The sequence below is a fragment of the Arachis hypogaea genome, chromosome 18, assembly GCF_003086295.3.
Source record: "Arachis hypogaea cultivar Tifrunner chromosome 18, arahy.Tifrunner.gnm2.J5K5, whole genome shotgun sequence".
Lineage (NCBI taxonomy): Eukaryota > Viridiplantae > Streptophyta > Magnoliopsida > Fabales > Fabaceae > Arachis > Arachis hypogaea.
This window is the reverse complement of record NC_092053.1, coordinates 133,261,298-133,285,412: the sequence shown is the minus strand read 5'-3', so window position 1 is coordinate 133,285,412 and position 24,115 is coordinate 133,261,298. Positions and strand designations below refer to the sequence as shown.

Genomic DNA, 24,115 nt, shown 5'->3' with positions numbered 1-24,115 from the left:
TACTTGAGGAGAGGGGTAGGTCCCTCTCCTTTATCCTCATTCGTTGGGTGGGCTTTCTTACTCGGGTCCAGCCCCTTGGAAGCTTCTGCCAGCTGTATAGATCTCCTCCAGGAGATTGTGTCACGTGAAGGACGTATCACTGCTCGACCGGGTCAGAACAGTGCCCCCAATGCGTCAAATCGTGGGGCTCACGACTGACGCATTAGCTTAGCCTGTGTTCTCGTGTGAAGTAGTCTCTGCCTAACGCGACTTCATTGGCAGGGCTCACGCCTATGGCGCTTTTCTCGCGCGCGTGAGTTTCCCCAACCGTTGCTTGAAGGCATCGCTTTAATTGATTTGAAAGGTCATAGAAAAGTCTATTATACCCTCGACCTTTCGCGCTTCTCTTTCTCTAGTAGCGGTTACTATCCCGTCTTCATAGCATCACTTCATTTTCTTCTTTCCTTATTCCTGTAACTGCCCATCATCCTTCATTTTCCTTCATTGTCACCACCATTTGCTTCATTGTGTCTTGATGTGATTATCCTCTCTCGTGGATTTTACTCTGTCCATGAACTCACCACTGCCTGTTTTCATCCACCCTCTACGTTCATCTTTATTGGTAAGTAGCCACTTGTTTGCATTACTTTACTTTACCTTCTGCCATTATTATGTTGGTTTTCTTGTTTTGGTTACCTCTAGGGTCAAACTTGGTTTTGTTAGATAGCTTTTAGGAGGTGTCATAGGTGTTTTTTCCATGATTTAGGCTAGAACGGTTTAGTGTAGAATAACGTAGTTTTAGCCTAGGACCTGCCTCCGACCTTATGATTTAACTTAAGTGGTGCCCTTACTGTAGATATGGCGATGCGATCTCCCGTGAACCATTACACGTGGTATACAACCAATGTCACAAGTACCTCTTCCAGGTTAACTGCGAAAGAGCTGCAAGAGCTCTGTGAATCGGGAGCACTGTGCGGAGGTAGTCCCGAGGAGGTGAACTATGAGCTCTTAGTCCCGGGATCCAAGAACGTGTTTGTCAACTCAACATTGATGCTCCTCGCGTCCTTGACTGGATGTGGGTGTACAAACCCATGTTTACCACTTCGGGGGTCCGGATGCCCTTCTCCCCCTTTATTCTGACCCTCTTGAATAGATGTGACGTTGTTCCATCTCAACTTCACCCGAACAGCTGGGCTGCCATCCGGTATTTTGAGATGATTTGCGAGTATTTAGAACTCCTGACTACTGTAGAAGTCTTTCTCTTCTTCTTTCTTCTTGTGAATCCTTCTCGAGAGGATAAATACAAGAAAGGATATCTCTCCTTGCGGATGGTGCAAAACCGAAGAATCTTTGGACTCTTCGAAGATTCTTTTCATGGTTTTAAAGAAACTTTCTTCAAGGTGAGGCCGACTCGAAGTCGGCACCCTTTTTGGCTCACCCTTTCTCAAATTGTTAATAACTACAAGATAGTTAGATATTAAACTTAATTTATAAAATGATTTAGATGTAGAATATTATTTGTTAGATAAACTTTAGTATAGCTTTTTACAAACAAACAAACTATATAAATTTGCATAGACTAAACTATCATTGAAAAAGTTAAGGGATGGCTTAAAAAGGGATATTCTTAGTATATTGGACTGTTGGACCAATCTTTTTAGTTCGACAAATGAAAATCGAAGGACTCTTTGACAGTTAATGTTTCTTATGTTCATATTAGTGATTCGAAGTTCAAGATGCAAGATGTTTGGAGGAATGGACAGAAGTGTTTAGAAAAGTGTTATTTTTTTTCTCGGATAATGCGTTGATTGGGCTCAGCAGATACAATTCTATTGTTCAATATGAATCATAAGCTAGTTGGATCGGAAGATATTTTAACTTTTATACAATCAAAAATGGGTATGACTGAATTGCACAGAGGATTTTTAATTGGCAGCATAACAATAATTGATAGTGGATATGAAAATTAAAAATTTTGGAGAAGATCAAATTCCTTGTGTGGCTTGCTCTTCATGAAGATTTGCCTACTGCGTCTCTCTAAACTAAAAGAGATATTGCTAATTCTAATATTTGTCCTCGTTGCTACAATTAGGGGTGGCAAACGGGCCTAAACCCGCCGGGCCGCCTCGCGTAACCTGCCAAAAAAGGCGGGCCGGGCTGGAAAATTGGGACCGCCAAATAACAAAAGCCCGCCTAACCCGCACCGCTTAAACCGTGGGCTTTGGCGGGCTTTGGCGGGGCGGGGCGGGCTTCCCCGCCGGGCTTTGTGTTTTTTTAGTGAGGGGGTATTTTTACAATTTTTTTGCCAAAACCTAACTTCCCCCAACCTAACTTACAAGAGTATGAAGATAAAAATTGAGTGATTTGGATTATGTTTATTTTGCTTTGGAGAGAATATTTATACTTATATTTTGGATGAAAACTTGGTTTATAATTATGTTTATTAGATATTTATAATTAAAAAGATTTTAATGTTTATGAATATAAAAAATATAATTTTTATGCCTTTAGAAATTATAATAGTTAAAAGTAAAAAATAGAAAAGATTTTTTTATATTTTTATATATATATTATTTAATAGTTAAAAGTAAAAAAAAAAAGAGGATACTTGGCGGGCTTAGGCCGCCGGCCCGCCAGCCCGCCATTAGGCGGGGCGGGCTGGGATTTTGGGACCGCCTCACTAGGCGAGGCGGGGCGGGTCAGCCCGCCAAAGGGCGGGCTTCTAGCGGGGCGGGGCGGGTTTCCCCGCTTGCCACCCCTAGCTACAATGGAGTGTAATCTGTTTTTCATTGTTTGCGTGGCTGCAGTATGGCTAAAAATATGTGCCATAGGATCGACTTTTCTTCTCAATCTTTTTTCTCGAACTATAACTTACTGGATTGGTTTGCTTTAAATGTTAAGAAAGATGATTTTCTTTTCTTATCTGTTGTGTGGTGAAATTGGCGAAGTTGCAACAATGACATTTTCAATTCTGATCAACCTTGATCTCCAACTAAGCTTCAAATTCTTGTATATAATTCTTGTCAAGATTTCAACAAATCAGTTCATGCCCGAAAATTTAGTGCCCCTCCTTTTTTGTTGATTGATTGGGTAGTTCCACCCGTGAATAAGTTTAAGATAAACTGTGATGCTAGTTTTATGGGAGATATTGATTTAGCGGATTTTTGTTGTATCATCATAAACTTAGTTGGCGAATGCATGAAATGTTGTGCTAGTCTTCTTTTATCTAGTTCAATTCTTAGAAGGGAGCTTTTTGCTATTTGGCGGGATTTGACTTTAGTTTGGGAGATGAATCTTCGTGATGACATTTGTAAAACGGATTGTCTCAAGACTATTCTTCTTATATAAGCTATAAATGCCTCCGTTCATAGTTTTTGGACTTTGAATAAAGAAAGATATTGTAAAAAAAAATTCAACATATGGTGATTAGAGACTGATGTGCTTCTCTTAATTTAGTGCTGCGTTCTATTAATATTGTTGTTGACTCTCTAATCAAAGAAGCTGCAAAACATAATGAGCATTATAAAGAATGAACTACTCCTAGTGAGGATATCAAAAGGCTAATCCAAGAAGGATTTAAGAAAACTTTTAATTTTTTAGTTGAAGAGTTTGCCGTTTTCTTTTTATTTTTCTATTTTTTGTTAAACAAAAAAAATTAGTTTAAAAGAAATAATTTTTGATAAAATAAATTTTGAAAAAAAAATTTACATTTATTTTTCAAAAATAATATCGACAAAATAAGCCAAATATAAATATTAAGTGAATTTTTTCTAATTTCTTTTACATAAATGACAAAAATTTTAAAATATTTAAAAAAATCTAACAATCAATTTTTTGTTATTTATTTATTTTTAAATATTTTTTAAAATTTTTTAACATTAGTTCAAAATCAAATATATAAAATGTTTGTCATTTATAAAAAAATAATATTTTATCAAATTGAGTTCAATTTTAAAAGATTATAATGTATTTTTTTATAAATATTTTTTTGCTCAAAATTGAATATCCAGAGGGAAAAAACCCCATAATTTACCTAATTTGTAGGTGTGTTTGTCGAAAGAAATGAATTCTCTCAATTTTTTTTAGCAATTGAAAGAGTAAAGTGTGATTTTTCTACCATTAATTTTATAAGTAGGATAAAAAATAAATATAAAAAAGAGGTCTGCTATACATACAAGTCTTTTTGGCTTACAAGTCTTACAAGTCCAATAAAACACACGCATTACACTTAATTAACGCATTACACACTTCCACATTCAAGAGTAAATAAAACGCACGTTATTCAACAATTTCCTGTTTCCAAAGCGCGCTACTCACCATGCATTATAAACGACTCTTCTTCTTCTTCCTCCATGAAAATAATTTTCTTGCCAAATTTGAAGATAATGGAACTTCAGAAATACACCCAAACGATTACAGAAATACACCCCAACGATTATAGAAATACACCCAAAGGATTACAGTAATACACCCAAACGGTTATAGGAATTCACTCAAACGATTATAGAAATACACCCAAAGGATTATAGAAATACACCCAAAGGATTTAAAAAATACACCCAAAATTCGTTGAAGTACACCTTATGCATATTTCAGAACTTTTTCTCTTTCTCCTCCTCATCTTCTGCTGCTTCTTCTTCTTCAAAAACAATTTCAGAGCTTGATGTCAAAAAACAATGAAAATCGAGAATAAGGAAGAAAGAAAACAGAGAGAAAAATACGTAAATAAAGAAGAAGAACAGAAAGAGGAAGAAGAATGTGCAACAAAAAGGAGAAGAAGGAGAAAGAGAAGGCAAGAAACGAAAGAAAAGAAGAAGAGGAAGAGAAAGAAGAACGTGCAAGAAGAAGAAGAACGAGAAAGAGAAAGCAAGAAACGAAAGAAAAGAAGAAGAAGAAGAGGAAGAGGAAGAAGAACGTGCAATAAGAAGAAGAAGGAGGAGAAAGAGAAGGCAAGAAACCAAAGAAAAGAAGAAGAAGAGGAAGAGGAAGAGGAAGAAGAACGTAGACCTTGCATTGCGTTTTTGGAGTTTATTCGTTAATTAACTTATAAAGCATACAAGCCCTAATGACTTGTATGCAGAGCTTTTCTGTATAAAAAAATAATAAAAAATTAGAAATTATACTTTATAGTTTATACTCTCAATTTTTTTTAACAATTGAGAGGATCCATCTTCAAACATCGTATGTGAGGTCATGTTGGGATAAATTGGTACTTAATGTTAATAACTTAATAACTTAATATTAATATTAACATTTAGTTTAATTTAATATGTAAAAACCCTAAACCCCTGAAGGTGGAAACCACCGGCCTCTGAACCCCCAAAAAACATGTCCACTCTTGAACCTCAGCTTCTGCACTTTCGCGCCTACGAGCTCCGCCTCATCCGCTGCACCCTCACTCCTCCTCCGCCCTCCGATTCCCCCATTCAATCCCCGCCGTCCGATCACCATCTCCACACTCTCATCAACCACCTCCTTTCTTCCATCGAGTCCGGTTCCTATCACCAAGCTCTCACCTCCGACGCTTCCAGACTCGTCTTCGGACTCGCCAATGACTCGCCCCTTCCGGACCCTGTCAACTCAGTTGACTCGGCAGAACGATTCTACTCCGAGTTGCTCCACCGCGCCGAGTTCTTCGTCGCGGACGACTCGGTCGGCGACTCCGACAAGGCTTACATGGCGATTCTCGTGCTGTGCATCGCTGTCGCGGCATTTCTAGGGTTCACTCAATGCAACTTCACCGGGTACGCAAATTTTCAAATGCTACTGAATTTATTTATTTATTTATTTTTGCGTTTCTTTCTAATTTAGCTGAGAAGTGTTAGCTGAATATGAATTGGAATTTGGATTTGGATTTAGGCCTATGAAAGGTTTACCGCGATGTCCGTTGCCTATGGAAGGTGGCGGCAATGGTGGTGAATTCGCAGAGTGGGACAATTGGGCTCGCAATCAGGTTATGGCTGCTGGCTCTGACTTGCTTGGAAAGTTCTCCAATCTTCAGGTACATTTTAAGCATTAGAAGTCACTGTTCCATACATTGCATACATGATTACATTGTGTATTAATCACAAAAATGGCTTTGTTTAATGAAATACGGAGATATTTTAGTTGAGCGAGAGATAGTTGTAGCATGAAAATCTCTTGTTGACATTAGTATTGTTTGCCATTGGAGTGAATTGCTACTCTGGCGTAGCAAGAACAAATGTTATGCTGTGAAAACTTAAAAGTTGATAATTTGGCAATTTGGGTGCTGGAACAAAATCAATGTGGTAGGTACTGAATGAGCAATATTTGAATTTTTGAGTTGCTGAATGATTAACAAAGTAACTTCTAATCGTAGTTGAATTTGAAATAGGTTGATTCCATCAGAATTGTAGGCCATCTCCACCCCCCTTCCTTTTTCTTTTTCTTTCTCTCCCTCTCCATCTTCTCTCTTTCTGTTTTCTAATTTTAGTTTTGCACATCTATTGTTTTGTAGTACATAGTTTTTTCTAAGATGTTGCTTATGCGGATGAAAGATTTGTCATTTCAAGGAGCGATATCTTCTGCATGTGAGATTAGAAGCCTTTCATGGTGGCTTGCAAGGGTTTTGCTTCTTCAGCAGAGAATTTTGGATGAGCGGTCTTCTTCTTTGTTTGATCTTTTGCATGTATACTTGGGTGAGGCTTCGCAACAATTTGGCACTTCAGAAGGTGTTAGAAGTTATTGGGATGCTAATTTACGTGATGGAGAATGCTTAGCTATTGTCTCCATGTTTCATTTAGAGGCTGGAATTATGGAATATGCCTATGGACGAGTAGATCCTTGCAGGTTAGTTACTCTGACGTTTTATTCTTTTTTAATTATTGTTTTTATTAATATGGTTGATAGTCAATTCTTTCTTTGGCATGATTAGGTTGACAAATATTCTTAGTATAATTCGTTTGGCTGTTTTTTATGGGAATGGAAGGTCCACTTCAGTCCAAGTTACTTTCAAGGCTTGCATTATGTACTTGTATATAGTGCAAGGACTTGAGAACATTTCAAGATCGATCTCTGTGTGTAATGCAGTAGTCTATCTAATAGAAGTGAATATTGATTTTATTGGTTTGATGACATGCATTTGTTCGTTCTTGTCAACTTCGAACAGGAAGTTCTAACCCAATATGTTTGACCCCCTTGACCTCTTTCACATTTTTATTCACTTTTAAGGACTTTCCATGAAGTAAAATATGGGTTGGAAATGCAATGGGTTTGAAATATTCAAATTAATATGATTCTTATAATGGTAGAAAACAATTATGTTATGAAATTTTCCTCGGGAATACTATTTGAATGTTTAAATAACTGGTACTTTTGATTCTCCTTTGATATCTTTCTATGCTGAAGTACCTTTTTGCATCAGGACACATTTTGAGTCGGCTGAGATGGCAGCTGGGCTTCAGCTTTCAGTTACTGGGGTGCTGGGTTTCCGTACTGTACATCAGGTAAACTTAGTAAATTGCACAATTATTTTGCTTGACTGAGCATGCCTTCTAATATGTAGTTCTTGGGCATAGGTAGAACCAAAGGCACAAATGGTACTCGTCACAAACACATGCTCATCAAACAATGCGGATAACCACTCTTTGATGGGTAATGGCACACAAAGAAGAGATTCCAGCTCTGGTGATGCATCTGACATACTTATGACACCAAAATTGTTAGGAAATTACGATGACACTAAAACTGGGTCACAAGGAATAGAAAATGGTGCTCAGACTACTCCCAATTTGACAGCAACACAACAGGCTGTAATTCTGGCATATTGCCTTCTAATCGAGAAGAGCTCCAGACATGATGAATTGCAGCGTAAGTTGCCTTGAAAATACCTCTGCTTTGGGGGATAAAGAGGTCTTCTAGCCTATATATGGTGTTTAGCTAAGGTTAAGAAGTGAAATAAAGAATGGAAATTGGATTAGATAATGTTGAACATTAATGGCTTTACCTGTCTATAGGTCTTTATCTAAGCCCCCTTTTTCTTGAGCTATTTCTCAAATGAATAAATTTTCATTGTGGGTGCACGCAAGAGGGAAGGGGGTGATAATTGCTATGAAATAGCTATTGTGTTGATAAGATTTTTTTTACTATAAACTATTTTAGATACTAAATAACTTAGTTCATAAAACACATTAATTCACTTAATTTCTGGCTTGTGAAATGTGTTTCAGGATGGGATATGGCTCCTTACATTGAGGCAATTGATTCCCAGCATTTGTTTTATTTCATTGTAAGTGTGCTGTCAGTGTGTTTTCATATTCCCTTGGAGATTCAGATTTTTTTATATTTTAAATATAAAATTTCAGGTAGTCCTGAGTGAAAACCTAGTTTTTTCTTCCATTTGTTTTAAAATGAGGCTTTTCAATGTACCTAGAAGGAATTTTTCAGAGCGAAAGGCTTTTAGATTTCTTCTTTCAATCTTCTTATTTTGTATTATCCAAAAACTACTATTTGTTTGATAATTTTCTTGTTTGCATCAGATACGATGTTTCTGCGATATCTTGCGTATACAATGGGAATCATCTCGAAGTCGAACAAAGGAGCGTGCTTTACTGATGATGGAGAATTTGGTACGAGTTATGTTGATTGACATGTCAATATGGGATCTCTAAGTGTATATAATTATTCTGACATATCTTTCTCTTGTATGTGTTTTTAATTAGAGGTGACAATGTTATACTTTTTTGCTACTAAAGAAGATACTATGCTTGCATTTTATGCGGACCAAAATTGGGCCATTCAATCTGTACTTTACTACCTTGAATTGAAAACGTCAGTCAATTAAGTTTCTTTCGGTATTTTGCATTGAAAGAATCCATATTTATGTAAGCATCCTTTCTATTTTGTTGGTGCTAATGTTTCAACATGTGAATTGTCTTGATTTGTTCATTGTGGCTTAGATTCATATAGCTGCAGCAGTTGATAAATATATACATCATCTTTTGCAGGTGCAACGTATTTATGAATCTTCTCCAGTTGTAGCAGAAAGAATTCCTCTTAGTTATGATGTTTATATGCCCAGTATTTCTGCATTAAGGAAGTATGACCTTCTGCTCTTTAGGTTCTTCAGATAAAAAAGAGAACTGAATTTGCATGACACCCCCCCCCCCCCCCAAAAAAAAAAAAAAAAAAACCAATTTCCTTTCTTATATAATCAGAAGTTAGATAATTCTCAATCTCTAATGTTTCCTTCCTACCAATTTAGGGAATATGGTGAGCTTTTGGTTCGCTGTGGTTTAATAGGGGAGGCAGTGAAGGTATTTGAAGATTTAGAATTATGGGATAATCTTATATACTGCTACAGGTATGATAGCTGAGATGAAAAAGTTGAATGAATTGTGTTCTCTTACAATTCACTCATCAAAGCAGTGAAATCTCATTTTATACTTGATTTGGAACTCAGCTTATTGGAGAAGAAAGCCACAGCTGTTGAACTCATCAAGAAACGTCTTTCAGAACGACCCAGTGACCCCAGATTATGGTATGTTTCTCGGCTTATTTTATTTTCATCTTTCGTATGTCATTGCCTAGACAATTTGATCCACTAAAATATAATGTTTGCTATTACTTGCTGATGGACTTTGTATAACTTATTTCAAATATCAGCAAAAAATAACACTCGCCTTTTTGGTTCGTCTATTTTTTTTTTGGTGACTGATAAATGGGACACAAAGAACAACTAAGGGAGAAACCATCTCCATCCTAATGGTCTCTTCTACGACACTACAAGGGAGATAAAACTCAGCATAAGATTGATAATGCTTAGCCGCCGTCTTCGCAAGAAGATCAGCTGCAAAGTTCGCTGTCCGCTGAATCAATTGAACATGCACCGCCCAATTGCGCTCTAGCATCTCATAGATCTTGAAAAGAATATCATTATCTTCCCTTCTCAACACAATTCGGTTATTATTGATCCACAAATAAGCCTCCAAACAATCTGTTTTGCAAATGACCTCCTTGTATCCATTTTCCCATGTCAAACAAAGACCCCCTCCAAATCGCAAAGAGCTCACACCAAAGGATAGGACCCACAGGAATGCTAGCTGAACAGCCCAATGCTAGCTGAACATCCCAACAACCAATTACAGATACTATCCCGCACCAAGCACCCAAAACCAGCAAGTTGATCTTGCTCAAAGAGACTAGCATCACAATTTATTTTAACATTTGTTGGCGGAGGGAACCAAGAATCAATAGAAGAGGTATGCGTAGTCACCTGATTAAGCCCCTTAGCCAAGACGTATTTAGATGCTGAATGTCGAGCAAGCATGAGAACCTTTTCCTTGCTCCAACTGTCATTTAGATTGAAAATGTCATTGTTCCTATCCCTCCAAATCCACCATAAGCCTGCTCCGCAAAGATTGCTTCGCTGTTCTGGAGATTTAAACGAAGCCAACTTCTAAAATCCACCAAGGCATCCCATCTCCTCAATCCCACATTCAAACTTTCCCAAATTGGCTTTACTTTATCACAAAATCTGAGGCAGTGCTCAATAGTTTCTAGAGCTTCATTGCATCTAGGACAAAGATCAGGTGGTGTCATACCTCTTCTGAATCGGAAGCTGGCCATGGGGATGGCACCATGCAAGCACAGCCAAATCAAAGCCTTGACTTTTTCAGGAATACTCGTACGCCAAAGCCACAACCAATTCTCATTAGGGTCTCAGGCAACCTTTCTTTTTAGAAGCCATTCATAGCCATCCTTTGTGGAGTAGACCTTGGTAGCATTAGCATTCCAAACCCAGGTAGCTGTGTTTCCTTCCTGCACGGTTGGGTTAAAATTTGAAAGATCAAGCTCAAGAGCCTCTGGAAGAATTGTACAAAGACCATCCAAGTGCCATCCAACCCCAAACCACACGTCGCCTAAAGAGAGACAAGTGTCTGAAATATGAACAAAAGGGACCTCATGAGCAAGACTCCCGGAAGGTCTCCAGGGATGATACCAAAAGGATTGAGTTAAAGGGCTAGTACTCCAAACATAGCCATCACTCAGTCTACCAGTTGCCTTTGTGATGTCACGCCATATACCTGAAATTTGCGTAGGACGCACAAGGTCCAAACTCAACGTTCCATGCACATATTTAGCTAACATAATGCGCACCCAAAGTTTGTCCCTCCCATGAAAGAGTTGCCAAACCAATTTACCAAGGAGGGCAATATTAACACAATGAGCATTTCAAATTCCTAGACCCCCATACCTCATTACCTCTTGGGTGTAGTAACCGTATTCCACCCCACCAAACTCGAGCACTGCTCATCTGTCTTCCCTTTCCACAAGAAATTACGCATGATAGCATCAATCTTAGAGCACATCTTGTTGGGGATACTTGCATTTGGTAAATGGGAAGAGAAGATGCCACATATTTTATAAGACAAAGTCTGCCGGCTCTATTAAGGAGACGACCTTTCCAACTAGCCAATCTGTTCTTTATTTTCTCCACCGACTCCAGGCAAACCGCTCTAGTCGCCCTCGGATGGCTAAGATTAACCCTCAAGTATTTACCTAAATTATTGGCAAATCTGATAGATGACACACCAGCCAGCATGTCTCTACTACTATACGGTACACTCTTAGAACAAACTACCCTGGACTTCCCAATGTTCACTTTCATGCCCGAGGCCTTGCAGAACAGATTCAAAGAATGCATGATCTGTTGGACTTGAGTTCTGCTTGCTTTACAGAAGAGAAAAAGGTCGTCCGTAAACATAAGATGTGAAATATGAGGACCCCTCGGAGAAATAGCAATCAGGTCCCAATCCCCTGAGTCCACTGGGTTAGAAATAGAGCAGGCTAACATCTCCATACAAAGAACAAAAAGATAAGGGGACATGGGGTCCCCTTGACGGAGCCCACGTTTGGGTTGAAAACCTTCTAACCTACTACCATTCCAAAGAATCGATAGGGATGATGCTTGAATACAATTCATAATGAGCCTCCGAATAGAGGTAGGGAAACCAAAACAACCCAAGGTATAATCTAGAAACCGCCCGTCTACCTTGTCATATGCTTTTTCTAGATTAATCTTGAAAGCCATAGCACCCTTCCTTGACTTAGTTTTCTTCAAGAAGTGAAGCACCTCTTGTGCCACAATAATGTTGTCAGGGGCTCCTCTCCCGGGAATGAAACCACCCTGATTCGGACTTATAATATCAGATAAGAAAGGTCTCAGGCGACTCACTAGCACTTCAGTCACAATTTTATGGACGACGTTGCCAAGAATGATAGGTCGAAAGTCCTTCATTCTACTTGGGGAGTCCATCTTAGGGATAAGCACTATAAGAGTTTCTAACACGGAGGGATTAAACAGGTCACCCTGAAAAACCCTCTGCACTAAGCTCCACACATCGTGCCCCACAACTTTCCAATATTCCTTAAAAAAGAAAGCTTGGAATTCGTCCGGCCCTGGGGATTTGAGAGGGCTCATGGAATCTACTGCTGCTTTAACCTCCAATAATGAAACAGGTCGGGTCAGGTTCTCACAAGTTTCTTGACTAAGAGAATGCCTTGGAAACTCACCCATACAACCTACCTCCACCGGATCAATTGAACAGAAGAGATTTACAAGAAAAGCCAACACTTCTTGTTGAAGAAGAGCTGGATCAGAGGACCAAGACCCGTCACTCACAAATAGACCATGTATCTTATTCGCCTTCCTTCTAATAATAGTCTGCATATGAAAAAACTTCGTGTTTCTGTCGCCATATCTCACCCATTGTTCTCGAGACTTCTGAAACCAGGGCAATTTTTCCTGGGCTGTCCTCCCTGCATCTTCGTTCCTCTTCTTTACAAGCAACATCATCACATATTTCTAGCCTTCTTTGGAGGTCGTTGAGCTTGCTTTCAAGATCCCTCTTCTTGATAAAAATATTCCCAAAAACACGAGAGTTGAAATCAAGAGAAGACTGTTGCACCTTTATAAGTTTTCCTTGTAAGTGAGAATTGTTGTCATTCCAGGCTTGTTGAACAACACTCTTATAAGAAGGATGAGTGGCCCAGGCAGCTTGGAACCTAAAAGGTCTACTACCCTTCTTGGCTGGAATTCCAAAGCACCTGATGAGCAAAGGGCAGTGATCCGAGTGCAACCGACTAAGTACTTCTGTAAATGCTTCAGGAAACATAATCCTCCAACTGGTATTACTATAAGCTCTGTCTAGCTTCTTGGCCACCTTCCTATTCCCCTGAACCCTCCTAAACCAAGTAAAATTCCTTCCTGTTGTTGCCAGATCAAACAAATTACAAGTATCTAGGACATGAGAAAAATAGCTCCTGTGAGAAGCATTATAGAAGCCCCCGTTTCACTTATTGAGGATGTAAAATTTCATTAAAATCCCCAACTACAAGCCAAGGATCCTGGATAGTCGTTCCAAGAACAGAAAGATTTTCCCATAATTCACCACGGTTTGCAGGTTGGGGACTACCGTAAACTGCACTACAAATCCAGGTTTTTCCACCCCTATCAATTGCAACAGACAGACATTGTTCCATGGTCACAATCACTCGACATTTAGCTTTGCCATCCGAGGATAAAAACCAAATACCCCCTGTGTCCATTGCCTTCCACAATTCCCACCGGAGTAAACCCCAAATTTTCCCAAAAACAATTTCATAGTACTAAAGACAACATGGGTTTCAACAAGAATAACAAAAGTAGGATTAAACCTTCTTACCAATTCCTTGCTGTGTACTCAAGTCATCCTGTTAGAGGCTCCTCTCACGTTCCAGCTGATCAAGTTCAGAGAATCACTATCCATAAAAACCAGGCTTGATGATGGAACATCGATGCTAGCCTCTCATGTTGAGGGTCCTCTGTCACCCATCTTGGTTTCCCCCTCCACATTTGCACTGCAGCCATTCTTGTCTTGGGCATGCTTAATTCCTCCTCTTATAACTTACTTTGATAAACGGTGTAGTAGAATGTGGAACAATGCCATCTTTTCACCCTCAACCCCCCTTGGTGATGCCACCATACCAGTCTCATCGTCGTTGCCACAATCTTGGGCCACATGCCCAAAACAATTGCATCTTCCACAAATAAGATGCAAGTTCTCATACTCAATGTTATACTCAAAGCCATCGATCATAATCTTCCGCTTCACTGGCCGTCCAAGATTGATTTGCACGCTCGTGCATATTTACCACGCTCTGCAGATTTGGTGGCCAAATCAACCTTCATAGGTTTTCCCACCGTTTTTGCTATGTTTAAAATAGCCTTCTCACTGTAGTACCAGATATTAAGCCCTGTAATTCTTATCCATACTAGAGTAGAACCAAAGGTATCTCCACACAGTTTGAAAGAAGAGCATCATGGCTTGGCTGCCATGTAGTTCCCTCCGATCATCCAAGGCCCCCCAAGCAAAAGTCGCTCTCTATCCTCCCACAAGTCGAACTTGATGAGAAAATAGCCGTAACCCACATCCAACACCTCATAGCCGCCTTTGGTCCTCCAAACTCCCCTCAGCTTGTGAGTAATGGCTGTGTAACTGAAAGTTTTGCCAAGGACCTTAATGATAATGGCATCCCGATAAGGTGCGGAAAGGATCTCTCTCGCCTCTTCAGTGAATTCCACACTAGGGATCTCCCCGTCTGTGATGACTGCTATTTTGTCTGCATCAAGAGAATCCACCACATGAGAAACCCTAGCGGAGGAGTCACCCACCACTTTGTCTCGAAAAGAGACCTTGAAAGCCTCTTTGTCCTTCAGAATCTTCTCTCCATCTCCCATACCCGGTACTGCTTCTCGCCCCCCATCCTTCGTGATTCCAGACCCTCCACCTTCCTCCAAAACATTCTTACCTTTCACTCCATGATCATTGATACCCTTTTCTTTCAAGACTCTCACCCTGTTACCCTCGCTGCGCTCTCCCCCCTCCCCCGCTCTCCCCACTCATTGTGTCTTTTTTGGTTCGTCTATTTATGAAAAGGAAGTCTTATTATAACAGAAGTTGCTCACCCATAATTTTTAGATATCCCAAAATAGGAGCTTTAATGGAGTACTGACTTGTATTTAGATTACATATGGCCTGTAGTTTTTGTTGGTCCGAAGATATTTGTTAAAGATTATTTGGCTCATCTTGTTATTTAGTTTTTTATTCGATTCAATCATGAATCAGTCATGATGGGTGACATGCTAGCTGGCACTATACAAGATTTTATGCATAATTTATTTCACCTAGTGCTAACAATTTCTAATTTCTAGGTGTTCATTGGGTGACATTACGAATAATGACACCTGTTACGAAAAGGCTCTGGAAGTTTCAAATAGTAGGTCTGCTAGAGCTAAGGTGCTCCTGTGTTTACATTCGTTTGCTCGTTGCTGCCTGTGTGCTCTACAAACTTTCTTATGCCATATTAGAAAATTTTAAACTAAGATTATTATCTTTTTAACAAATTTCGTTATTCTTTGATCGATAGCGTTCTCTGGCTCGCAGCGCATACAATAGAGGAGACTACGAGACATCTAAAATTTTGTGGTGTGTGCTGTAACCTGAAGCTTTTCACTATGATCCTTGCCTGTGTCAACTATTATTACATTTATAGTTTTTGGTGTTTTGACAACATTGCTATTTAGTGTGATGTGCTTTTGTTCACTAATTTCAGGGAGTCTGCAATGTCAATGAACTCTATGTTTCCAGATGGTTGGTTCGCATTTGGGGCTGCTGCATTGAAGGTGAATGAAATACTAATAATTGTAGTGGCTATTTTGGCTATTGCCACCATTGACATGTGGCGACAATCTACTAGATTAGGCCAGCTTTGGATAATTTGACAATTAGTTGCATGTGTGCACAGATTAGCACAGTAGCACTTGCATAGCTGTGTATGGTTGTGTATGCAATTGGATATCTGTGGCATCACCTGTTTGGCCTGTTAGGATGGGAACAAAATTACTCACATGCATTTGTTATGCTGACTAGGCTTGTTCCCTACCCCCCCCCCTCCAAAAAACAAAAAAACAAGAAAAAAAACTATTTTTTGTTATCTCGTACTTTAAACTAACCATGAAATTTTACAGGCACGGGATATTGAAAAGGCTCTGGATGCATTTACCCGTGCGGTTCAACTTGATCCTGAAAATGGGGAAGCTTGGAATAACATTGCTTGCTTGTATGGAATTCTAGCTTTCTTGTTATATTTAAAAATTATAAAACAGCTTAAGCCTGTTTAGTTTGAGTGCTTTTTTTTTTTCCCTTCGGTGTCTTATTTAGTATTTTGTGAAGGAACAAATAATAATTATTAATTCTCAGTATTCTCTTTCAAAAATCTTTAACATATAAAGCAAAATGAAAGAAAAATGTGCATTTTTATCATTAATTGGAAACATAAAATGAAAATAGAAAATGTTTTCTAAATCCGAGTTAACTCTTAGTTTGTTTCATGACTTGTTTTCCAGCAAATGCGCTCGCATTTACAACATGTGCATAAGTATCTTTCCCCTTTTGCATCCTTAGAGTTTGAGCTACCTAACTAATATATACAAAGTCAATCTAACTGTCCCGAAGTGAGTTTGACATTGTAATAATTTTTCATTTTCAAACTGCTTTTTACCATGGTTTCATTGTCCTGATCTGTACAGAACAGAACTCTTTTTCAGAAAAAAAAAAGAGAGATTCAATAGTGGTTCATTAACTATTTTCTTCTAGAGTTTACTTATTATGCATTTCACTTTACATGCAGGCATATGATCAAGAAAAAGAACAAGGAGGCCTTCATTGCATTTAAAGAAGCCTTGAAGTTCAAGTATTATATTCATCCCTTTTATTAAACTGCTTTAAAGATATTTCTGGAAAAAATATGCTCGTATACCCGGTTGTGTGTATACAGCATAGCATGTGTATTAGTTCACAATCATTAAAATTTGGGGTTCATAGTAACATAATGATACTTGATGACAGACGGAACAGCTGGCAACTCTGGGAGAACTATAGTCATGTTGCTATTGATGTTGGCAATATCAGTCAGGTATTTGCTGCTTTCCCATATTCTTCTGTTGATCAAAACCAGTATTAGTTTTCATTGCATATGGATATCGTCTTCTATGTAACAAGAAGTATGAAAGATGAGATTTGTTTTCTCTGTTGTTCCATTATCTTTTGTTCTTTGTCACTCATCAAGTTTTATAAATTCTTTTAGGCTCTGGAAGGTGCGCAGATGGTTTTGGAAATGTCCAACAATAAAAGAGTAGATACAGAACTACTAGAAAGGATCAGAACGGAGGTTGAAAAGAGGCGCTCAATAAGTAATTCGGTGCCATCTGTTGCAACTGATATTACACATTGTACAGATAAACTTCAGTTAGATGATTCTCAATTAGAACTTCAAGAGCAATCACAAGCTTCTGATGATGGAAGATCACGTGAAACTGAGCAATTGATGTTGTTACTTGGAAGAGTTCTACAGCAGGTATACGATTATATTAATCTTCTGTTTATGTGGATCCCTTTTACTCAACGAAGAGTGTGGCCAATATGCACTGCCAACACCTCCAGAGGGGGCCATGGGAAAAGTGGATCATCTGCTTATTATAAATAGTATTGAACTGTAATAATGTTTCCTATGAATGTTCATAAGTTGATGCAAAAGATAGTTGGCACACAGAAATGTTCAGTTTAATATTTAATTCTCTGATGCAGATAGTTAAAAGTGGGAGTGGATATGGACCAGATATCTGGGGCTTATATGCAAAATGGCATAGAATGAATGGAGATCTCATTATGTGTTCTGAAGCCCTTTTAAAGCAAGTTAGATCACTCCAGGTATGTCTCACATGGTTGGTTAGATAGTTCTACCTTTACGCAAGAGTAAGAGTTATATACCTATGTCCGGTATCAAAGAATCTGTGCATTTGTATCGCTACAACTATGGTGAAATTCAATTTTATCATAGTATTATGTTTTCTTAGGGATCTGATACTTGGAAAGACAGAGATCGCTTCAAGAAGTTTGCAATAGCATCCTTGGAACTTTGCAAGGTGTACATGGAAATTTCCTCATCTGCCGGCAGAACTAAAGAGTTATATACAGCTGACATGCATCTGAAGAACATCATCAAACAGGCAAGATGCTTATTCTGAAGTTAACATCAAGTTCTTCTTTACCACACATAAGCCATGGTTTTGCGGTTTCAGTTGTGTGTTGCAAGATCCAATACGACACTAAATGGCATTACAAATACAAACAAGCCCTTTGAAACCTGAAAATAGAAACTGGACAACATTTTTTAGTTTATGGGCTCTGCCCGCTTTCATGCTACATATAGAAATATGCTTTTCAAGCATGTTGCTCATCCTCTAAAGTTTTTTAATTTATTATTTATATTCTCAGGCTCAGAGCTTCTCTGATACAGAAGAGTTCAGGGATCTTCAGGCTTTCCATGAAGAAGTGAAGATCAAACTCCAATCGAATTCAACACCTACCTAAAATACTTGTGGAAACATGATCAAATAAGTTGTTTCTAACTAAGGTTTCATTGGTATTCCTAAGATCAGAGGCTAACCCATCAAACTTGAATATATTAAGAATGGACATGTTGCTTTCTGCATCCATCAACAGAAGTAGTCTAAACTCTAAAGCTTGATTATAGAATCCTTGATTTGGATTATATATGCTGAAAGTAATCAAGCTGTGCCTATGTATCATATCATGTATGTTCTATATTTAAAAGTGAGAGAAGTGTTAAGTTTTTTGTGATGTTTAGATGCAAAATTCATCTCTTATTGTAACAATGTTACATGTTGTAATAGCATGATAATCTTTATCACTAAATTACATGAAGAGAGTTATAATACTCAATGTAGATGATGTTTAATAAACAGTAAAGACGTGTTTTTGATATTCAGTTGGTGAAGGTTGCAATATACACAAAATCTGCAATTTGAGAAAATGAACTAAACAGTGCACACTTATAATCTAAAGATCAAGGTATACATTGTTGCCAATTTGCCATGCATTATATTTTAAAATCCTCGTTATCATGCATTCATGCTTACTCTTTCCTCTGCTGACCAAACATCCATCCATATGAAGAATTAGGAACATAAGTACTACACACGATAGAAAATTAGAAACTCATACATAGTGGAGATAAAAATCAAGCAAGAGCTTGGTAAGGTCCGAAACAGAAACTGAATAATAAAATCATAGCAAAGCTTTAGAGCAAATACATATATTCATTAGTAACATCCAGTTTTCAGCAGCAACCCCTCTTCTCTTTATAGACATATTTGCCAACGTTTCTTCGAATTTTTGTTCTATATAACAAAGACCGTAAGACACTAAGACTTGTATTTTTCACATTAGGATGCATGAATAGCTGCTGCTGGGGTATATGGTACTAAACGTTCAATCAATGCGTGGTTTGGTTAGAGTTAAGTTGAACTCTGAGAAAAACATAAATATGCTAGTACATACTAATATGGTTTGTTCACTTGCAAAACTCAACACGAGAAAGATTGACACATGATTTATGAAGATCTTAAATCCCGTCGAAGCCATATGCCTTTTTCTCAAGTCCATCTGTATACAACTGTTTTAGACACCTTTTTATGTTTAGTATTAAAAATGATTGATAAAAAAGTGAGAGGATAGAAAATGTCTTATATACCATAAAATGTTATTTTTGAATAGTATAATCCAATTGATACTCTAGAAGAAATTCTGATAAAATTATCAAAATAGGTTATTTAACTAAAAGCTGGCCACTGAAATTTCCACTCTCACCTCAACAAATCCTAGCAGACATGGAGAGTTGTAGGGAATGGTTGAAGAACTTTAAAAGAAAGAAATGAATTTCGCAATATTTTAGACTCACTCATGGAAGGACTGAAAATTACGAATAATGATAGCTACATATCCTTTCCGATGACAATATCCGTAGGGGTATATGGTTCATTTCTAAAACTTGATATTAAACATCTCATTTTACAAGTCCCACAAAAAAAAATCTAATTTTAGAACTTCGATCAATTGTCGTGGTGTGATATACGAAAAATTATGGACGTATTTTGATGTTTACATGATAAAATTCAATGCTGTCTTCTAATCCATATAGCCGACTGAACTAGTGGTATAAGATTTTGTCGTTGTTTGTTGTCACACTAAATTTTTATTTATCATAATATTAAGTAGGCGAAGAAAATAGCCAATTTGATTGGTAACCCCACTGAAGACAGAAGATCTACATATCATAACCGATTTTACAACAAAAATGTGAACATCAGAACCTCTTTGAAGGTAAGTGGTTAGCAAAATATTTGTGGAATCAGACTCTTAAAGCCGTACAATTTCTAAACTATAACAATTTTAAGTTCAACAAAGAATAACTAGGCTCTTATAATCCTACCTTAGCTTTCATACATGGAATTGATCTCTATTTCATTGCCAACAGACTAAATATAGCATTTGAGACCTCCAATAGCTGCTGCTCAATTCTCTCTCTCCATTTGAATATATCCTTATACATCTCCTGTGAGAAAAGATGATAAAAAATGAAAATATTATGCTGAAAAACCATTTATAAACATTATTAAAGTGGCATGTACACACTATCAACATCACCTGAAACATCACCAACGAGTTGTCAAGCTCTGACTTTGAGTTAACAGTAGTAGATGAATCAGGGGTCACATTTGGTTGATCTTGTTTCCTGGGAATCAATTCCATCAAATTACTACCATTTTGAGAAGGAAAAAAAATTATTGAAAGCACAAGAACATGTCTTTTGGTTGGATCATTTTTCCAACTTGAAAGAGGGTGAGGACTCGGGGATCGGATTTAAAGAGTTTGACTTTATTGTTACCTCTTTGCGTAGGTTAGATCTTCACTAAGCTGCTGAATTGGCAGGGAAGAGTTAGGATCTTCATGTATGACCTCTTGTTGAACATTAAGCACCCCAGAACTCCCAATCCAAGTAGCAAATTTGTCTCCATGAATATGGTCTAGATTGGTACTCCCTATCCAATCTTTCCAGGTTTCTTGAGGAGGGAAAGTTGGACATTCCTTTGAGTCTTTGAGATCATTCAATTTATTTGTTATTTCTGCTAGCTGTTGCTCAACTTTAGTTTTCCAAACCACTAAATCACCATACTTGCCCTTTCAATACAATACACAACACTATAGTAAGCCAGAAATCACACGGACAAACAATCCAAAATTGAACTCACTGAACAAAACCCGAGGCCCATTAAATCTTAATGGATCTAAAAGTCCTTAATATGTTTAGTTGAAAGCAAGTTGAGAGTCTTAATTAACATACGATAAATAATTTTAAATTAATGTCACTATTGGTAATATTATTTTTTAAAAGAGAAAAAAAAATTGAAACACAAAAATATAAATAATTAATAAAGGATAGAAAAGAGACGCTTGTGTTACAAATACAACAACAAAATATTAGTTGAGAAAAAAAACAATAAAATAGCATGCAAAGGAAAAACTCAACTCCTCATAAAGAAATTGAATGTAAAAGCAAGTCCCTCTTGCTTTAGAGTATTCAGGAGTTTAAATGTTCAACATGAACTTCATAAACCTTAATAATAATATGTTTTGAGTCAACGAAGAAAAATAAAAAATAAATAAGGAAAAATCTGTCTCCTTGTGTGATAGCACAACCAACTATGCAATTAGTTACCTGGACATCCTTCAGAGAAGCCATGATTTCCTTTACGTGACGATCAATCACAACTTTCCACTTCACAAATCCCTTGCGAGTCTCTTGAAACTGAATCACAACACATAAGCAATGTAACACCATGAAGTGCTTTATAAAAGAGTAAATCATTGAACACCAAATTATTCAACATTTACCTGTATCAAACTGGTTTCAGTTTTTTGTTGCTGCTCAGCAATGAGCTCCTGCATACATCTGCAACAATAAAAATCACTAAAGAAAATAAAGTAGCTAACATGCAAAAGTATTTTTAAAATTAAGTTTCCAAGTTTTATACTTCTTCAGTTGGGCCATTTCTATTTTAAGAAGTTTCAGTTCATCAGATGAATTAGAAGCCGAAGAGGAGGTACAGCCTTCCAAAGATACGGATGGTGGCATCCGGTAAGAAAGCTGCAACTGTTCCTTTTGGTGGATCTTGTCCAAGTCAACACTCTCCAACCAATACTCCATGATTCTGTTGGTATTGAAGCACCTACGGAACCGCTCAATCCCACCAGGTGCCACTTTACCGTCAATGTGTTTCAGCAAGTGGTCTAACAGTCCAGTATCACTAATGTGCTTACGAGCAGCCATTCTTAATGCAGGTCGAGTTATTGGATGTTCAAAAGTAGCACCTTCAGCCTTTAAAATCTCCCACATTCTTTGCTCAGCCACTTTATACCTAAATTACATAACTGCATTAACTTAGTATACATTGTTATTGAACACAATAAAAATAATACCATATTTTCATACCTCTGGGATGACCATCTATTCTTACTTTCATAGTTGTGAGTCTTGAGCTTGCTAATACTTTGCCTCTGACATGACTCCTTCACCTCCCTAAGCTCACTAAGGCTAAGTCGCTTCCTTTTCTTAATTTCTGGCAAAATTTTATTGTTAATAATTTCTTCTTCTTCTTCATCATTCAGTAACTCATCCTCGCAAGTATCAAGAGAACTTTGACTTTCATATCCCTCATCCTCATGCTGACCAGTGAACATCATTCGATGACGAACACCCAATTGTTCCATCTTAACATCTATCAATTAAAGCATCCTTCGCCAGATCAGTATATTGCTAAAAATATGGATCTTGAGATCAGTAAATCTGCATTAGGATTAGAAACATAATAATAATTAAACAAACCTAAAAGTTCTGTTCAGTAATACATCAGGTGATATAGGTTAATTTAATTTAAGATTTCATGTTATGAATCTAAGATACTGCAACATGGCATCATTTCTTACAAGTTAAATAAATCCGGCTAGTACCAAATGATGACCACATTAACTCATTGTTTTGTATTATATCCAAAAATATTATGCGTTAAACCAAATAGTTCTTAAGATTCCAAAAGATTCCAATTTAGGGGAGATTTCTTAAGGGTGGAAATAGTTCTATTCCAAAAGGTTCCTCAGTTACAACTCCAATTCCCTAATCTTAGTTCTTAAGCGCAAGTATCAGTACTATTCTGTGTGTATACATCATGCACATTAGAGAAAACACTGAACTACCAAAATTTTGTTCATAACAAAACAATAGTACACAAATAGATGGCCACCAACTTGACATATTGGCTAAAATATTCGTATAACTAAGAACGTTAAATTAAAAGATGTCATAATAGTAGACATCACTCAACACTCATCAGTCATCAAAATGCTTGCTCATAATAAATAAAAATTTCAAACACAATAGATAAGTGAATGGTGAGAATGAAACATGACTCAAACATGATAAGCATTGTTCAACTAAAAGAAACCGGATCAAGCATGAGCATTTTAACATGATTGAGTCAACAAAATTGAAACGGACACAGCCATTTTCAGTATATTTAGAAATCATTCTCGCCAACCTAAGTACATTTCAACGAAGAAAACAGTAAATAAAGCAAAGCATACATCCCATACCTTAAGTAACACCACCAAAACACACAGAACAAGATCACAGTGACGAAGCACTTAAGCAAAACGCAAAACAAGGTAACAAACCCTAAAATCAATATCTCTCACTCTACCAAAGTCTCTCAGGCATCAACAACAACCAAATCAAACATTAAACTGATAAGAAAAAACCAGCAGGACGGACTAATGATTAAAACAAGGTTAATCTTCACAGGAAAACAAAGAAATGCAATGCAACAAAAGCTTATGCAGCTGAAAAAAGAAGGAATAAGAAAATGTAGCCGATTCACACAAAATGCAACAAGTTCATTGCATCGGAACACGGATATCCCCCAAATTTATAGGAATAAACGCATCTAAAAACCTAATACAGTAAGGCACGAAACGTGAATCGACGAAAAAATAGTGGCAACGAACATAAAAGTAAGAACCCTACCAATCGGTGGAGCAAGGAAGCGAAGAGAGAAAGAGAAAACGGTGAAGCTTTTTTTGTAAGTTTCAATAATAGCACCAAAAAAAGTTTCAATAATCTTTTAAAATTGTTGTGATAAGGATACTTTATCATACCT

The 24,115-nt window shown here is 37.4% G+C and overlaps 2 protein-coding genes across 14 annotated transcripts; one reads left to right on the top strand and one right to left on the bottom strand.

Annotated features, from left to right (window-relative positions):
- The first annotated feature begins 5,211 nt into the window (after window positions 1-5,211).
- On the top strand, window positions 5,212-18,831 carry LOC112769184 (uncharacterized). 2 transcript variants are annotated; one of them, XM_025813625.3, is made up of 20 exons: window positions 5,212-5,723; window positions 5,839-5,980; window positions 6,458-6,789; window positions 7,364-7,445; window positions 7,518-7,809; window positions 8,169-8,227; window positions 8,478-8,567; window positions 8,946-9,037; window positions 9,203-9,301; window positions 9,401-9,478; window positions 15,194-15,278; window positions 15,409-15,467; window positions 15,595-15,664; window positions 16,010-16,101; window positions 16,672-16,734; window positions 16,890-16,956; window positions 17,128-17,397; window positions 17,628-17,750; window positions 17,897-18,049; window positions 18,318-18,831. In XM_025813625.3, exons 1-20 carry the CDS (start codon window positions 5,308-5,310, stop codon window positions 18,411-18,413), a joined length of 2,760 nt encoding a protein of 919 aa, XP_025669410.1. In that variant the 5' UTR covers window positions 5,212-5,307; the 3' UTR covers window positions 18,414-18,831. The 2 variants fall into 2 exon arrangements, with proteins under 2 accessions (XP_025669410.1, XP_025669411.1); XM_025813626.3 differs by lacking the exons at window positions 15,194-15,278; window positions 15,409-15,467.
- Window positions 18,832-20,137: 1,306 nt separating this feature from the next.
- On the bottom strand, window positions 20,138-24,115 carry LOC112772918 (protein DYAD). 12 transcript variants are annotated; one of them, XM_025817937.3, is made up of 8 exons: window positions 23,983-24,115; window positions 22,396-22,749; window positions 21,938-22,321; window positions 21,798-21,855; window positions 21,622-21,711; window positions 20,791-21,083; window positions 20,550-20,637; window positions 20,138-20,457 (listed from the first exon to the last, which is right to left on the bottom strand). In XM_025817937.3, the coding sequence occupies exons 2-8, from the start codon at window positions 22,671-22,673 to the stop codon at window positions 20,362-20,364; spliced, it is 1,287 nt and encodes a 428-aa protein (XP_025673722.1). In that variant the 5' UTR covers window positions 22,674-22,749; window positions 23,983-24,115; the 3' UTR covers window positions 20,138-20,361. The 12 variants fall into 12 exon arrangements, with proteins under 12 accessions (XP_025673722.1, XP_072080741.1, XP_072080742.1 ...); XM_072224640.1 differs by having other exon boundaries at window positions 21,798-21,873; window positions 23,983-24,111; XM_072224641.1 differs by having other exon boundaries at window positions 21,798-21,873; window positions 22,396-22,681; window positions 23,983-24,111.

Coding starts and splice junctions, on each gene's coding strand:
- LOC112769184 (XM_025813625.3), top strand. CDS start 5,308: ATGTCCACTCTTGAACCTCAGCTTCTGCACTTTCGCGCCTACGAGCTC. Junction 6,790..7,363: donor GGACGAGTAGATCCTTGCAG/GTTAGTTACTCT, acceptor TTTTTGCATCAG/GACACATTTTGAGTCGGCTG. Junction 16,957..17,127: donor ATGTTGGCAATATCAGTCAG/GTATTTGCTGCT, acceptor AAATTCTTTTAG/GCTCTGGAAGGTGCGCAGAT.
- LOC112772918 (XM_072224638.1), bottom strand. CDS start 22,673: ATGGAACAATTGGGTGTTCGTCATCGAATGATGTTCACTGGTCAGCAT. Junction 21,084..21,621: donor CTTCTCTGAAGGATGTCCAG/GTAACTAATTGC, acceptor TTGTATTGAAAG/GGCAAGTATGGTGATTTAGT. Junction 20,638..20,790: donor GATCTAACCTACGCAAAGAG/GTAACAATAAAG, acceptor ATTGATTCCCAG/GAAACAAGATCAACCAAATG.